This window comes from Anabrus simplex, chromosome 2 (assembly GCF_040414725.1).
Source record: "Anabrus simplex isolate iqAnaSimp1 chromosome 2, ASM4041472v1, whole genome shotgun sequence".
NCBI classification, from domain to species: Eukaryota; Metazoa; Arthropoda; class Insecta; order Orthoptera; family Tettigoniidae; genus Anabrus; species Anabrus simplex.
The window spans coordinates 774,289,363-774,307,978 of NC_090266.1; the positions used below are offsets into that span (position 1 = coordinate 774,289,363).

The window sequence follows — 18,616 nt, forward strand, 5'->3', positions numbered from 1 at the left end:
TGATCCGTGTACATACATACATACAGACAAGACAGAAAATACGGAAAAATAAAAAGTGCATTTTCTTGTTACTGTGGACATGACTGATACAGAAATCCCATCCTTTTAAAATTCTGAGCAATATACAGTTAACACTCTTATTTCATATTTATATAGATGATGGTGGATTTAGAATGTTAAAAACTAGTAGTATTTCTTGAGCACCCATGGCTTAGGCGGCAGCGCGCCGACCTCCCACTGCTGGATACCGTGGTTCAAATCCCGGTCACTCCATGTGAGATTTGTGCTGGACAAAGCGGAGGCGGGACAGGATTTTCTCCGAGTAGGCCTACTCCGGTTTTCCCTGTCATCTTTCATTCCAGCAGCACTCTCCATTAACATTTCATCTGTCAGTCACTTATCATTGCCCCAGAAGAGTGTGACAGGGTTCGGCAGCCAGCACATTTCCTACCCTCGCCGCTAGATGGGGGCTTCATTCATTCCATTCCTGACCCGGTCGAATGACTGGAAACAGGTTGTGGCTTTTCAAACTAGTAGTATTTCTTGTAATATTTTCTCTCCATGGAATTACTTGTTGTACTCTTGTTTGTTTGTTGTTGGGTAATTATGTTAACTTTACTTTATTATTACACTACTGTAAGTGACCATTGCCACCGGGATATTTCCCATTTGCGATGTATTTGTTGCCAGCCCCGTGGTGTAGGGGCCTGCCTCTTATCCGGAAGCCCCGGGTTCGATTCCCGGCCAGGTCAGGGTTTTTCACCTGGACCTGAGGGCTGGTTCGAGGTCCACTCAGCCTACGTGATTAGAATTGAGGAGCTATCTGACGATGAGATAGCGGCCCCGGTCTAGAAAGCCAGGAATAACGGCCGAGAGGATTCGTCGAGCTGACCATACGACACCTCGTAATCTGCAGGCCTTCGGCCTGAGCAGCGGTCGCTTGGTAGGCCATGGCCCTTCAAGGGCTGTAGTGCCATTGGGTTTGGTTTGGTTGGTTTGATGTATTTGTTAATAATAATAATAATAATAATAATAATAATAATAATAATAATAATAATAATAATAAAAGATCAATCGGCAAACAAATATCATACAGTCAGGTGGACTACACTACCTCTCCGCAGTTTCATTTCATGACATTATTTTGGCGAATATCACCGAAAGTAGTCTTTAGGATTAATCAATTCAGCAGTATTAACCTATGTAACATTCTCCATACCTCTAAATGACGATAAATTGGCAATCAAATTCAATATATTGTCTATAGAGTAGTAGGCATTTCAACCACAAAAGCTTAGGCCGCCAGCGCCACGTGTCGAGCTATGAATCTACTCCGATTACAGTGCGTGGACCCGATTGTCAAGGCCGGTAAGGACCTAGCTAGAGCGACGTCAAGTCGGCCGTGATTTAATACATGCAGGAAGCGAGAGGTGTACAATATCGTCATTTTAATTCGTACTTAGTTCTAGAAAACTAATTGATGAAACAAGGTGTTAGATATGCAGCGTCTAGTTCGCTTTTTTATTATAATCAGCAGGCCTGCTAGGAATGTAAAATTAGCGCGTATTGCAGAGCAGGTACTTCTGAATGTTTCCGGGAGTCCAACTTTACTCCCTACTCAAAACGAGTTAGTTTCATGATGATGATGATGATGATGCTCGTTTAAAGGGGCCTAACATCTAGGCCATCGGCACCTAATGGTACGAAATGCAATGACAATTTAAAAGTACAAAAATCATCCACTGGCCAGAATGCAGAACGTGATGATGAAGAATGAATTGATGAATATAAAACAATCATTGGACCCGACCCGCAATGTCTAACCTTCCCAGAAACTGCTTCCAAAGAACAATTCTGAATCGATGATTCTTATTGTCTAAAGGGCTTCAATATCCAGGTCAACGATCCCTCATAATGGCACTTATCACTAGTAAAGTAGAACCATGGTATTTCTCAAGTTGCGGTACTAATAAAAGGGGTTCCAAACATTATGGTACTACTCACAAGTATTGTATGTCGTACACATATCACAGACCCATGGTGTTTCTCACATAATGGCGCCAATCATAGGCAACGCAAACCCATGGTGCACCTCACATAGGTGTACTAATCACAGGGACTCATACTATCCCATGGTGTTCCTCACATAGTGGATGCAAATCACAGGCAACACAGACCAACAGTGTCACTCATACAGTGGTACTAATCACAGGTACTGGAAACCCACAGTGAACCACTCTCTGCTGCTACTAACCACAAACCTATTGTGTACCTAACATAGTGGTACTACTCACAAGTAAAGGCGACCCATGGCTTTCCCCACGTGATGGTACTAATCACAAATAGTTTCATGGTTCTAATTCACTCATCCCATGGTCGCCCCTTTTAGTAGCCTCTTACGACAGGCAGGGGATACCGTGGGTGTATTCTTAATTTGCGTCCTCCATCCACAAGGGGGATTTCATTTCACTTGGCGCGGCAAAGTCGACAGCATTTCAGTGCGCTGATTTCTCGAATGACTTGGGTGTCGATTCACAGAGGTCATGTTGATTCAAAGCATTCAAGACAGCGAGATGACACACTATCTCAAAACGCTCGCTCAGTAGCCAAAAGTATTATCCAAAGCAATGAATAATTTTATTTTGTCATTTGAACACACCCACTATCAATCAATCACTACTGATCTGCATTTAGGGCAGTCGCCCAGGTGGCAGATTCCCTATCTGTTGTTTTCCTAGCCTTTTCTTAAATGATTGCAAAGAAATCAAAAACTTTATTGAACATCTCCCTTGGTAAGTTATTCCAATCCCTAACTCCTCTTCCTATAAACAAATATTTTCTCCAATTCGTCCTATTGAATTCCAGCTTTATCTTCATATTTTCCACAGTGAACCATTCCAACTTATTTGTCTACTGATGTAATTCCATGCCATCTGTCCAATGACAGCTAGGAACATACCACTTAGACGAGCAGCTCGTCTCTTTTCTCCCAATCCTCCCAGCCCAAACTTTGCAACATTTTTGCAAAGCTACTCTTTTGTTGGAAATCACCCAGAACAAATAGAGCTGCTTTTCTTGACATTTTTTCCAGTTCTTGAATCAAATAATCCTGGTGAGGGCCCCATACGTTGGAACCAGACTCTAGTTGGAGTCTTACCAGAGACTTGCATGCCCTCTCCTTTACATCCTTACTACAACCCCTAAATACCCGCATAACCATGTGCAGAGATCTGTACTCTTTATTTACAATCATATTTATGTGATTACCCCAATGAAGATCATTCTTTATATTAACACTTTAGTACTTACAGAACCTTCAGCCCCATCAATGCAGTAATTAAAACTGAGAGGACTTTTCCTATTAGTGAAACTCACAATCTGACTTTTAACCCCATTAATCATTATATCATTGCCTACTGTCCATCTCACAACATTATTGAGGTCATTTTACAGTTGCTCACAATCTTGTAACTTATTTATTACTCTATACAGTATAACATCATATGCAAAAAGCCTTTTCGCTGATTCCACTTCTTTACACTAGATTGTCTCCAGACTCCAATGCTCCCAATGTTGAACACCTCACCCAAGGTGCCCTGTTATGTGGTGTAAGAGCAGCATTTTGAACAGGCCTCCATCGTGTATCCAATTTTGTACTGTCTGATGTGACATTTATTCCAGTGACCGTCCGGAGATTCTAGTGGAATGAGGTGGCAATAGCAGTGGGTCTACGATGTACTGAAAACAGCAAATGCCAATCTTCTCAGCAAGCTGCTTTCTGTGGGTGATCAGCAACTATTTCCGTCTTCCTGAACATTCCCAATCTCTTGACTCACACCAACATGAGCAGTAACATTACTTGTCACCATTCTTCTTGCAGCAATGTCACAATTGAGATGTGGTCTGTAACAGAAATGGGTACTCGTGCCATGTTTACCTCAGTCTTCTGTGTGCTGTCAGTACACCACAGATCTTACAAATAATGTTAAATTGAATGACACAATAAATGCCTCCTTTACACATACATTATTTGAATTTTACTTTCATGTATCTTTTCAGCCCCACATTCAGTGAAAACATCACTATTCAAGATAATATGGAGTCATAACCAAACTACTTGGAAGAAAAGTCAGAATCTGTACCAGTCTTCTGATTTAGTCAATTGGAAATATATACAGACAGCACAAACATTAATCATATGTTATTTGTCTCTTACTTATACATCATTTACCCACATTCCTCATTCTACCATCACTAATTATGCTCCTCCCAGCATCCGAGTAGTTAATGCCACAGAGAGAGGGATGTGGGGATGACAGAAGCAAACGATTCTGGATTTTGTCTGTCGAACTGTTATCAAGCTTCATTTAGTGGTACAGCATGTGAGTCGAGAACACAAGCCTAATGTTGGGAGATTGGAGGAACTGTGATGTCTAGATAGTTTCTAGAAACTATCTTCTACTTTGCTATTTTCCCTTCTAAGGTAGTTTGGACATTCCTGATTATTAATAAATTAAATTATATCTCAATCATAAATAATGATTAACTATATTCATTTATGAGGTTTATCCACTGCTAGCAAATAAGAATAATTACATTATTTGCAACAAAGAAGGAAAGAAAATTGGTATGAATAAATGTTTCCTAATGAACTTTCTTTTAAATGACTGTGAGGAAAGCAACGGGAAACTACCTCACTCCTCTTTTCCCTAGTACGCCTCTTCAGCAATGCCTAGGTTATCTACGACAGCTATTGGCGGAACTGTGGAGGATCAAACCAACCTTTGGGCTGAATACCCAACATACAACATATGACTAAGTCTAAAGTAATTTAAGTCAAATTTTGATGAAAAGTACAATCAAACTGCAGTGCTAAGAAAGTTTTGTATATTATGATTTCACACAGTACCTCAAACATATTTATAGCTATCAACAGGTCGGACACACATCATTATCATCATCATCATCATTGTACAGTTCCAGTTTCCCGGGTACTGTTAATGAGCCTCTTCCAATTCTTCCTGTCCATATACAACTTCTCATGGAGAACATCATCCACTGTCCATATTCTGGTAACTAGATCAACCTTGATCATGTCTATCCATCAGGTTTTAGGTCTTCCTGCAGGTCTTTTCCCCTCCACCTGTCTTTCCAAATTAATTCTGGCTGTCCTTGTAGGCTCCATCCTCATCACATGCCTGTACCACCATAGTCTGGATAAACCGATTCGGTCTAATAGGGATGTCTTTATTCCGGCTTCTTTCCTCACCTCCTCATTTCTTACATTGTCCACCTTGGTCTTCTGGATGGTGGATCTAAGAAATTTCATCTCCGATGCTTGCAGTCTTGATGAATCCCTTTTTGTGAGGGTGCACGCTTCAATACCATAGATCAATATTGGTATGAAATAGCTGTTAAACATCATCAGTTTGGCCGGTTTTGGAATAATGTCATCCCATAAAAGTGTTCTTACTTGTTGGTAGCATTCTGATCCCTTTTGCACTCTGTTTGTAATTTCCTTTCTGACTAAATTATCACTGGAGATTACACTTCCAAGGTAAAGAAAACTATACACACACTCTAGCTGGTGATCTCGTAGTTTTACACTTGCTGGATGCCCTTCTCTGTTGACTGCCACCACCACTGTCTTGGTACTACTGATGTTGAGGTTATATTCCTGAAACAGGGATTTCCATACGTTGAGTCTGGTCTGTACTTCTTCTTTTGTTTCACCCCAGATCAGCAGCAAAGGCCACTGCATTCAGTTCACCTAGCTTTTCTTCACAATATTGTCCATAACAGTGATGAACAGTAGTGGGGACGCACTTTCTTGCTGAATTCCACTCTTGGTCTCAAACCATGATGATCGAACTTCTCCAATTTGTACAACATCTGAATTTCCTTACCAGTCCTTCAGGTACATTTCTTTTCCTCAGGCACTCCCAGATCTTATCTCTTATAACACTATCATTGGCCTTTTCTATATCCAGGAATACAATGACCACGTTCTTGCCTTTCTCCCAATACTTTTCCATCAGCATTCAGGTGCTAAATATTGAGATCCATTGTTGATCTGCTACTTCTGAATCCATATTGCTCTTCCTCTAACTGTGGTTCAATGATGGTTCTGAATCTCCTTTCTATGATCTTCTCTAGAATTTTTAGCCCATGAGACAGCAGTGTTATTCCTCTACATTTGGTGGGTTCCGTCTGCTGCCTTTCTTAAACAGGGAAATTATAACACCCCTGCTGCAATCTGCAGGTATTTTGTTGTCTGTCCATACGGCATTTAGTACTCTGTGCAGCCACTGTATATCCTGGATGCCTGCTGCCTTTATCATGTCCGCATTCACTTCATCTGCACCTGAAGATTTTTCTTTAGGCACAGATTTTGAGGCTGCCTCAGTTTCTGTCCAGATGATGCAAGGTTCCTCATTGTAGGCTTGGATTTCCAGTTCGGTATTTTGTTCTTGAACCGGTCTATTCAGTAGGTGGTCAAAATGATTATTCAGGACTTCTCTCATGTTACTTTCTGTCCTAACCAGATTTCCATTTTCATCTTCAAGTGCCTTTATGGTATTCATTGGCTTCCTTTTATCTCTGATGACACTATACAGTAGTTTCTTATAATAATGAAGCTAAACCCAGAGCAGGCGTGATATTTGTAAAATAGGAATTTAACATTATTTGTAAGATCTGTGGTGTACAGGCAGCACACAGAAGACTTGAGGTAAACATGGCACGAGTACCCATTTCTGTTACAGACCACATCTCAGTTGTGACATTGCTGCAAGAAGAATTGTGACAAGTAAATGTCACTGCTCATGTTGGTGCGAGTCAAGAGTTTGGGAAAGTTCAGGGAGACAAAAATGGTTGCTAATCACCCACAGAAAGCAACCTGCTGAGAGGATTGGTATTTGTTTTCAGTACATCGTAGACCCACTGCTATTGCCACCTCATTCCACTAGAATCTTCAGAGGGTCACAGGAGTGAATGTCACATCAGGCAGAGCGAAATTGGATACACGATGGTGGCCTGTTCCAAATGATGCTCTTACACCACACAATAGGACACCTTGGACGAGGTGTTCAACATCAGGAGCATTGGAGTCTAGAGACAATCTAGTGAGAGTTAGAATGAGCCTTTTATCCTGGAGCACTGTCAGCAGCAATGGGGTTCTGTCATAATATAGGGTGGAATCATGTTTGGTGGACATATGCATATATACAAGGACCTCGTTTATCCGGCCCTCATTAATCCGGATCGAAAGTAATAATTTATTTTTACTTGTACAGTATTTCTTTTACGCGGTCGATTCTTCTTGAATGTCTCTCTACCAAGGATATTTAAGGACAGGAGCTGGAAGTAAATTGGCCATGGTCTATCAAAGGTACCATCCCAGCATTTGCCTGGAATTGAGAATGGGAAACCGTGGACTCTTCCGAGTTCCTTGACACATTTGCACACATTCCCAAATGCTTGGACGTAGATGTGAACGACGTAAATGACTGGTTGAAAAATGACTGTAATTCAGGCTGCGCCTTAATGACAGATGAATAAATTATTGCCTCTTATTCCTCAGCAGGTAATGACGGGAGGGATGGTGAAATGGAAGATGAAACCGGTGCTCTATCAAAAGAAACAATGATTCATGGAGATGCAACATTGCAGCTGGACAAACTGATGGCCTATTTAGAATCCCAGACTGAAACCACACCACCAGAACTGATTTTAGTAAAACGCTTTTGTGATCATCCTGCACGCAAAAGCTATACAAATGTAAAACAGAAAAAGCTCACACATTATTTTAGTGCATAAAACAGAATCATAAATGTAAGAAAAGTATTCTTATATTTATTGTATAATTGAAGAAAGGTATTACTGTACAACTTATATTAACATATTATATAACATGTACTGTATTTGTTTTTCTAGTTTCTTCCAGATTATCCGGATTTTCAATAATCCGGATCAGTTCCTGTCGCACTTAATCCGGATAAACGAGGTTCTTGAGTAATTTCTATCCAGGATAATATGGCTGGTTTGGTATACAGGAACAACATCCTCCAACCTGTAGTTAACGAATCACTAATGGATGATAATGCTTGTCCCCATCATGCCAGAGTGGTTAGTTAGTTCCTTGAGACGAATGGCATACAGTGAATGGTGTGGCTGACATATTCTACAGATATGACCTGTGTTAAACATGCATGGCAGTAACTGACAAGAGCAATTGCCCAGAGTCCTAATCCTCCTGCTAACATTCAGCAACTGACTGAAGCTGCTATCCAAGACTGGGATAATATGCCCCAAAACAAGTTGGATTCTTTGGTGCCAAGTACAGTATGTCTTGTGATGTCCAAGCATGCCTCAGGGCCCAAGATGGCTATACACATCACTGATCTGCCATACAGTGAACAATAATTTAGTGTTCAAAATCCCACATTACCAAATTTGTGCTTCTGTAGCTTTTGTTTCTCTTGTAAGGCTTTATAGTAGTACACTCAACCACACAAAAAATTGGCCAGCAAATAAATATTTAATTGTATAAATTCTCAAAACATGAGGATATTCATAAACTGTGGATAGCTTATGGCCGAAGGGTTAATCCTTGGAAGCTTACCACCTGCACAATATGTTCATATGATTTCAAACAAGAGGATTTTAAAAGAATGTCATCTTCTGTGATGGTCAATTTTTATGCAATTGGGTGTATATACAAACACGGAGTAAAATAAAAAGTGCACTAAACCAGAAAATGATTTTGAGCTCTGTATTATATAAACAACAATTCCTTCTCTGTAATTGTGATTATTTTAAATATATTACTTCTTCAGGAAGATTGGCACATATGTGGCCATTAAATTTTTAGGGTAAAAGTTCCTCTCTGAATTGTTTACAAACACACAAACAGCATAAGAGCATAAATTAGGTGTGTATCCCCAAAGTTTAAAAATCCTACAATAAACGTAGCAATACAATAAACTGTTGAATTTTTTTACCATTCAAATATTTATCAACACAATGAAGTGAAAAAATAATTTTCCCCTAAAGAAGTTAACAAAACATTCAAGGAATAATCAAAGTCACAAGGAATGTTCAGAATTACAGTTCCATTCAAGGACAGTTACTATGTACAACAAACAATGAAAGTTGAGACAAACTTCTTGAAAGTAGGTAGATTTGACATGTTATGTAACAACTGTTCCAAGAGTAAAGTGGGACGAGTAATTAGTGCCCCCCCTCCATCTATTTGACGAGCTAGTGACATTAACCACTGCCGGACACTCTTTGGAGAGGGGGAGTCTGCGAGCCACAACTGTACTGAAGGTCAACTCATACCTGTGAAATCCAGTTACTTTTCTTGCAAGTGTTTTTTAAAACAGAAGAGAGACTTGTATAATTCATTTATTAATAAAAGAAACAAGAGTGCATGTGTTCACGTGAATTTCAATGCATTTAAAAGTGAATGTGACGTGAACTACTTTTGTCACCTACCACTATTTGAATGAAGTCATACCATGACGCAGCCAATCTCCAGTTTCACGTTACTTATAAGTTCATCTTTTATAATCACTTGCGAAGTGATATTTACAGTATTCTCATTACTCTATTGTCTGAGAGCTATATTAAGTGTAAGTATACTCTCCATGTTTGACTAAATTGCAGAGTTTTACGTGAAGTAAGAACACACTACTTAATACTTTTTCAGACTGTAGAATTCGAAACTTTGTGGAGATAATCATAATTCGAGCTATAAAATTATCTTCCTACGATGAACACATGAAGCTTTCGAAGACTTCATCTGTAACCTCTTGGCAATAGGTTACAGATGATCTCAAAACGGAATCACCGGAAGGACTACCTACACTACAAGGGTATTCTTATGGAACTACACAAAATGAGCCCAATTTGAGTTTATTATTTCTGAGTCTACAACATTCCATTCTGTTCATGTTACAATCTTCCTTGCTTTCATTTTCACAGAGTAATATAATCTTAGTAGACATGGTTTGGTCACTATATTTCTCTCTCTTTCACACTTATGTAGAACCTATCTGCTTTAGTATTCATTGTCATATTCTCTTTTTGCATGACTTATCAATCTTATCATCATGTGATGTGAGAGCTCAGATACCATTATTCTGAAATGTAAGATCACACAACTTAATAATCATAAACCCAAGCATTCAATTAATTAAATTAAATCAGATTGTGAGTGATAATTCTGTTAAAAATGTTAGGAGTGGACTTGAGCAAGGTCATCGTTACGGACATGTTACCTCATGTCAAATGCAGTTAGCCAGTTAACTCCACCATTGCCGGTCCCAAGTCTGGGGGCCCATCTCGCAAGTGATGGGGAAGGGCGATGGGGAGGAGTAACACCACGTTAAAAAGCCTGGGTCCATCCGGCTCCAGATGGTAGTACCCTGTAAGGGCTCCTGCCTAGGGTTACTAGCTGAAACCTGGCCAACGGTCTCAAAGACGGAGGAGAAGTTGCAGATTCCCAACGGTGGACAGAGCGGAAGAGCTGCATCCAGGACTCAGAATCTTGGTTGTATTTTCGTGGTCATTGGACAACTCTAGAAATAACTTTCATCAGTCGTGGAAGTGTGTCAAAGTCCTTAATGGCAACTTTGGCAGAGATGGAGACCATTGGTTCGGTGTAGTTGGCAGTTGAGGTACTCTATCTTTCTGGGAGTTAATGCAGAGAGGAACGTAGCATTTGTTCTCTAGAGGAGCGGCTACAAAAGATGTCTGTTCTCCAGGTCAGGAGTGGCCCAACTACCTGCTGGCAGCAGTTCTAAAATGCTTGGCGACAGGGTCCATGACAAGCCGACCGTAAAATCATACCGGCACATCTTTATGGAAATGTTGTCTCATGGAATCAGAACCACGGCTAGGGCGTCCCCCGCTAAAAGCAATGCGTGATGGCAGGGCCCAGCCAGCACGAAAAGTATGCAAGGGTTACCGTCGCACGGGCGGCGACAGCTAAACAAGCGAGCCCCCACATTCTGTATAGCATCACTGAACGTTGAGACTATGTCTGGTCGAAGCAGTGAACTGGCCACAGCACATGAAAGAAGGCATATAGACATCTGTGCGGTGCAGGAAACAAGGAGTGGAGAAAAGTCACGCGACATTGGGTGTGGATACGAACTCATATACAACGGAACCCGAAGAACACCTAACGGTGTTGGCATTGTTATATCAGAAAAATTTGATGGTTTTGTCTCTGAGGTGCAACGCTATGATGATCGATTAATTAAAATCGTATGTTGCGGATAGGAGGAAGGTCCATTTTTTCAGTGCCTATGCTCCATAAACCGGCCAAGACGCGGAAACAAAAGGTACCTTCTGGAAACTGCTTGATGAGAAAACTGCTGATGTGCCACCAGAAGTCTACCTTATCTCTGCCGGTGATCTGAATGGACATGTCGGACAGAGGAAAGAAGACCACACTGCCCATGGTGGATATGGTTATGGAGAGAAGAACGACGACAGCCAATGAATTCTTGATTAGCAGAAACTCATGATCTGATCATCACGAACACCTGGTTCAAAAAGTGTGATACTCATCTAATCACGTACTACAGTGGCTCAAATGCAACTCAGATTGACTACATCCTTGTGAGACGACGGAATTTTAAAGATGTTCTAGATACAAAAGTTGTTCCTTATGAAACCGCTGCTATGCAACAAGACCTGTCATCTGTAAGCTACGGATAAAGTTGCCAAGAGCCGAATACTTACCAAGAAATGGACCTAAAAGAATCAAATGGTGGCGCTACAATGAGAAGGAGGCCGACGTTGCTACAAAAATTACACTGCCACCAATCACCACAGTTGAAGAGAGCTGGACTAAACTGAAAGACGCTGTTCATGAACCTGCACGCTCTATTCTTGGAACAACTAAACCAGGATGACGTAGGATTGACAAAGACACGTGGCTTTGGAATGATGATGTTACAGGTGCAGTGCCGAAGAAGAAACAGCTGTACCATGAATTTCTTTCAGATAAAACACCATCTTGTTGGAATGCCTATAAAACAGCCCGTAGTGGGGTGAAGAAGGTCACTGCTGTAACAAAAGCAAACCAATATGCAGACCTATATGCAAAACTTGACACGCGCAAAGGCGAATGGCATATTTACCGGCTACTCAAATCGAGGCACCGCAAAATAGAAGACATCCAACGTTTTTACGGCATCAGTGACGAAACAGGTGACCCGCTAGTCGACTGAAAGTGAGCGCGAGAACGCTGGCGGAACTATTTTGAGAAACTTTCAACCGAAGAAATTCCCCACCCACCAATTCCAACCACCTCCGCTACTGAAGGCCCAGTTAAGGAAATTGACATCACGAAAGTTCAGGCTGTTCTGAAGGAGATGAAACCAGGGAAAGCCACCTGCCCCAATGATCTTCCGGCAGAGTTCTGGTGCTCTGAACGGTGGGAAGCGGTAATATGGCTAACAAAGCTTTTCAATCAGATCATCAAAGAAGGTCAAATACCATCAGATTGGCGATGGAGCATTACCGTACCAATCTTCAAGAAAAAGGGATGTCCTGCTGATTGTTCTAATTATCGCCCGATCAGACTTCTGAGTCACGCGATGAAGGTCTTCGAACGTATTCTCAACAAAGTGATTCGCGAGATAGCCAAACTTACAATGAACCAAGCTGGATTTGTGAAAAATTGTGGCACAACAGATGCAATCCATGCTGCATGGCTGTTAGTTGAGAAACACCGTGAAAAAAATAAGCCTCTTCAGCTCGCTTTTCTGGATCTTGAGAAGGCCTTTGATCGGGTGCCACATGACCTAATCTGGTTAGCGCTACAAGAACATAGCATTCCAGAGCACCTTGTTAAGTGGGTACAGATACTCTACGTAGAACCAAGGAGTTATGTTCAAGCTGCCGCAGGAGCGTCCGATGATTTCCGCATCACCGTAGGTGTCCATCAAGGCTCTGTCTTATCACCACTGCTGTCCATTCTTGTGATGCGCACTGTTACATCAGACCTGTACAAGCGAATACCATGGACACTTCTCTATGCTGATGATATCATGTTGGCTGCTGAGAATAAGTTGGATCTCCAGCGTCGAGCAGAAGAGTGGAACAACCGACTAGCGCAATACGGCCTGCGCCTCAACAAAAAGAAGACAGAATACATGACATTAGATCCTCGAGAAGTTGGAACCACCCACGTTGATGGTGAAGATCTACCACGAGTAGAGAAATTTAAATATCTTGGCTCCACACTCTCTGAGGATTGCAGACTTACTGACGAGGTAAACACAAGGATACACGCAGCCCTACTGAAGTGGCAAATGACAACGGGCATCACCTGCAACCGACGGATGAAGGACCATCTGAAATCTAAGATCTACCAGACTGTTATCCATCCTGACGCTCTTTACGGCACTGAGTGTAGGCCTGCTACAAAGGAGGTAGAACGTCGACTAAGCGTCATGGAGACAAAGATGCTTAGGTGGACAGCTGGCATCACTAGACTGGATCATATTTCAAACAACGATATTAGGAAACACTTTGGCGTTGCACCGATCCAGAAGAAAATGCAGGAAAACACTCTGCACTGGTTTGGGCATGTGTTGCGTGCTGAATACAATACATTGGCAAAGTCAGCATATACATTGGAAGTCGCTGGAAAGAGACCTAAGGGACGACCAAGACAGTGATGGACCGATACAGTGCACAATGACCTAAAAGCTGTAAGACTACATCTAGACATGGCCTGAGACCGAATTAAATGGAGACAACAAATCCACACAGCGGACCCTGCCACCAAGCGGGACAATCGCTAAAGGAGAAGAAAATTCAGTTAGTCAGTTCAACTTAAATTTCTCATAATAATTTGAACAAGAGGCTGATATTAATAATAATAATAATTAATGAATAACATCTAGTATCTGATGAGCCCATTTTAATAATGTATAATTAATTATTTGAGTCAAGTGTTTATTGCTTGATAATGATACTCATTTACGTTAGGGGGATGTGATTGAACTTTAATCTGTGTGAACTGAATTAAACTGTAGTACTGAGGTGGAAATATTTCAGAGCACCAAGTAGCATTAACTCATTATTGGAGTATCACTCTGCCTAATTCAGATAGTTTTGATTATGCACTCAACGAGGCTAGGATGCTGTAGGAAAAATGCCTGGCCCATGTTCAAACTGAGCTCAAAATTCTGATACTTTTATTACACTCATACTATTGATTTATTTGAGTTAAACTAACTTCACTCTACCAATTATTCTTATGAGCACCCTGATTAAATTAGACCAAATATAAGAGACTGTTTTTTTTTCACTCACAAATTAACTGAGCGAGGAGTTTAGTTGTTGAAAGATTTTACATGCCCTTCAGTTTGAATGCGATTCTTCCCGACATCATATCTATTCCTTAAAATAATTATATAAACAATAATAAAAAACCAAGTTAGGAAGTTTAATGTAAATTTCTGTAAATAGCAAGTAACCATTATATGTACTGGATTTAATTTGTGTAGTGAGTAGACACTATTTGTTATTTCTTTCAGCACATGGTTGTGATGTGCATTATATTCTTTTAACTTGTGGTCATGTTCAAGTCATTTTCCATAACGGCAACTGCGATTCTTTGTTATGATTTTAGTTTGGCATTGAATTGTTTTCTACAGGAATGGAAAGATTTCATTAACTTCTTTTCTTGTTGAATTAAATGTAAAATATTAATCAAGAGAGAACGTAACATTTTAATTTCTCTTATGAAGCTTTAGTAATCGTTTGTCAATAAGTTCAATGAAGTATGATTTGATTTCTTTAAAGATTAATATGTAATAATTACTAAGTTTCCAGTTAACCTAAATGAACTAAACTTTGTTTCTTCAAAGAGTAATGTTTAATAATAGCTTTCCGTGGGTGAAATAAAATTAACGAAGAGTTCTTCTTCTTCTTCTCCTTCTTCTTCTTCTTCTTCTCCTTCTTCTTCTTCTTCTTCTTCTTCTTCTTCTTCTTCTCATCTTTGAAGGTGTGTTATTTTAGGCATTCACACAGTCGAGTTAAGCTTTATCTTTCCTCTGAACAGGTTTGGCGTTAGTACGGCCCTTCGGTTTGTTATTCTGTTTAGTTTCATTAGTAACACACTTCTTGGGTGAGCTCTGCCTCTTCTTCCTGGAAAATGAATTACATCCCCCATCACATGTGCTACATCCACAGCAACAAGCCTGAGATGAAGAAAACGATGATTTGGATGATCGAACTGGCCGTGTCTTGGCACAACATTCAAATTTTGCATGATTTTTCAGGGCTTTATGAGATTCAAATACATCACCATATTTCTTGCGTGATACGACTGGTTCTTCAAGATGTTTTTTCTTGTGAGCAGCAAGTGAAGACATGTCACTGAACTGGCTATGACAGTATCGACAGCTGATATGAGAAGAAAACTGTGTGTTGCAGTAATGAAGCATCAACAGAGCTTTTGTTTCAAATTGTTCATGGCATTTATAACAAACACATTGTGTTTTCTTTGTGGTTGTAGTGCGCTGCTTATTTTTTTCAACAATATTTTTACTTTCGGTATCAGAAGTGTTTAATTCTTGAGCAGATGAAACCTCTCCTTCGACAGATTCACTGGACCTGAAACCAAATAAAAAACTAATCAGCTTATACCAGATATTTCTAGGGTCGCTAAAGCCACACAGGCTCATTTTGGTTTTGGCATGAAGGTTTAAGGCCAGATGCCCTTCCTGAGACCATGTGCTTTTTTCAAATGAAAATTTCAACCCATTATCGACCGGGGTGTGAATCTCAGCCATCTGGGTGAAAAGCTAGTAGATAAGTCACAACACTAATCATGCTTCTTGAACCTGCAACCAACTAATGTGAAGAAAAAATCCATACAGTAAGTCTGTCTGTTAGAACACAACAAAATATTAAAAACATGGGCTATGTTTTGTCGATAATTCAGGAAATTAGTACACTTAGGTTGTCATATATCATCAGTTCTATGCGACTGTGTGAGTAGAAATTGTCTGGTAAAACATTATCATCTTCTTTACTTACACTTATTTTTCAGTATTTATAATTAAATGCTTTAGACAAGAGAATATCAATATACAACAAAAGAAAAAATATATTGTTTTCCTTTTCTTTTGCAGAACGGTCACAATGAAAAGTTTCTATGCAGGTTAGAATATGATTACTCCCATTAAACCGAACTGCTTATTTGTAATCTTCAATCAAGCTTTCGAAGGTAGTGCCTGGAGAGGCTTCCAGATGAAATTATTCTTTCATCTTATGAGGGGAAAAAGAATACAATTCTTCATAATTTGTTACAGAAATGATTTCATACTGCACTTCAAGATGCTTCTTAATGGAACATCATGAACATTTCTTCCTCTACCTTTAATTCAAAACCTTCATTTTTTAAATTTTGTAGATATAATAATAAAAGTGTTAATGATTTTTGTGCCCGTGCCTACTTTGATGGTTTGCTGGAATTTCAGCCTGCAATGGTTCTCTTGCATGCCAGTAAATCTATCGACATATTATTATTTATTATTTAATCTCCAAAGTGCTGTGAACCCTATTCTACGATAAGGTATGTTAGGGTTGTAGTTTATACAAAATATACAATTTCTCTGATAAAATTCAATACATAAACAGCAAAATAGACATGAACAGAAATGGAAAGATGAGAGTATGATATGTACAATCCTAGAGTACTAATATTTAAAATGCCAGATCATAATATATACAAATATATGTGTTCAACAGCTAATAAGCAGACAATATCAAATTATGTGTTTGAATACATAATCAATGAATTCTGAAAATTGGAAAGAGCAGAATTTTTTTAAAATATGAAATTTAGTGGTTTTTTGAAATAGCAACTGCAAGTTAACAAATGCATATTAAGTTCAAAATGTGCTCTCTCAAAAGCAGGATGGTTGAACAGAATGTGTTCTACAATTTGAATGTCTTCAGTGCAGAAGCACAGTGAGCCATTTTGTGTTGGAATTTTGAATCGCTCGAAGTAAGCATTGAATTTACCATGACCTGATAGCACTAGAGTTAAATAAAAAATGCAATGAATAAACATGTAATTACACCTATAAACAATGTTATTATTGTATTGAATAGGTGGACATTAAAAGTTTATTCATTGTAATTCTCAGTTCAATACGGACAAAAAATGAAATTTCTTACGTTAACAAATAAAAGTTGCACACTATATATTTACATCCCAGCCTACTATATACATTTGGAAAAAAACAAGTCTTTGGCTACTAAGCCATTTTTGCTTGCTAACCACAGTTCATTCCAACGAAAGAGCATTTCATCCTTTACGGTTCTTTTGACAAAAGAAATTGGGTATTTAGTTTAACTTTCTGACAAGTTGGAATTACAGGCTTCTTTGGCCAATTGGTCAGCTCTTTTGTTCCCTTTTATGGTGGAATGACCTCGCACCTAACTGAAACATGTGGTTATTGTACTTTGATATATTCTCTCTCACATGTATTGCCAAACTGAGTAAATTATATTTATCCTTTATGGAGTTCAGCGCCACTTATGAGTCACTGAGTATAATCGCACACTTATTTTTGTTTATGCACCACTCGACTGCTTTCAAGGTTGCAAGCAGCTCGGCTTGAAACACAGAACAGTATTCCTTTAGTTTTATTTTCTCAAAATGAACTTCGTCTTCACCCTCATACACCACGAAGGCGCAGCCCACTAGTGTTCCGCAGCTGGAAATGCACCAAGCTCGATAGATGCAGTCGCTTAAGTGCGGCCAGTATCCAGTATTCGGAAGATAGTGGGTTCGAACCCCAATGTCGGCAGCCCTGAAGATGGTTTTCCATGGTTTCCCATTTTTACACCAGGCAAATGCTGGGGCTGTACCTTAATTAAGGCCATGGCCACTTCCTTCCCACTCCTAGCCCTTTCCTGTCCCATTGTCGCCATAAGACCTATCTGTGTCATTGCGACGTAAAGCCAATAGCTGGAAACGCGAGAACCATCTGTGTATATTGAATGGCTGTGATCTCGGGTACATGGGTGGTAAAATACAGGGCTCACATAATCTGCTGGATGTCCGACGGCAGTATGATGTACAGGAAGTTCAAGTTCCACTCTTTCCAAATCCCGACGATGTATTCTGTTCTTCTTAAAGTTGACAGAATTTGACATGCTGAATACTGTGAGATGCAGAGGTTCTATACCAGAAATAATAAGGGCAGCGTCAGTCGATATTATACGGTAAGCGTGTGTGATGCGTAATACTAAACCTGTTTGAATTTGAGACAATTTCTGTTGCACCCATTTTTTATGCAGAACATGTTCAAAAGCAGTGACACAATAAAGCACCACTGGTTCAACAGCTCCACGATATATAATCTTCAAAATTTCTGATTTTAGTCCCCAGGTGAGTCGTGCCACCATTGTCAGGCTCCTATATAATTTAGCTCCCGTGGTGTAGGGGTAGCATGCCTGCGTCTCGCCCGGAGGCCCAGGGTTCGATTCCTGGCCAGGTCAGGGATTTTTCTCTCAACCTGAGGGCTGGTTTGAGGTCCACTCAGCCTACGTGATTACAATTGAGGAGCTA

General features: G+C 39.9%; 1 protein-coding gene across 2 annotated transcripts in view; it reads right to left on the reverse strand.

Annotated features, from left to right (window-relative positions):
* Positions 1–3,588: 3,588 nt before the first annotated feature.
* The window catches only part of LOC136864452 (zinc finger protein 888), a 171,552-nt gene continuing 156,524 nt past the window's right edge, over positions 3,589–18,616 (reverse strand). Inside the window, exon 4 of one of the 2 annotated variants that reach the window (XM_067141463.2) lies at positions 3,589–3,903. In XM_067141463.2, coding sequence (XP_066997564.2) covers positions 3,789–3,903 — 115 coding nt within the window. In that variant the 3' untranslated portion in view covers positions 3,589–3,788. Of the gene's footprint in view, positions 3,904–8,759; positions 15,646–18,616 lie in introns of those variants that run through there. The other variant, XM_067141462.2, reaches the window with a different exon arrangement.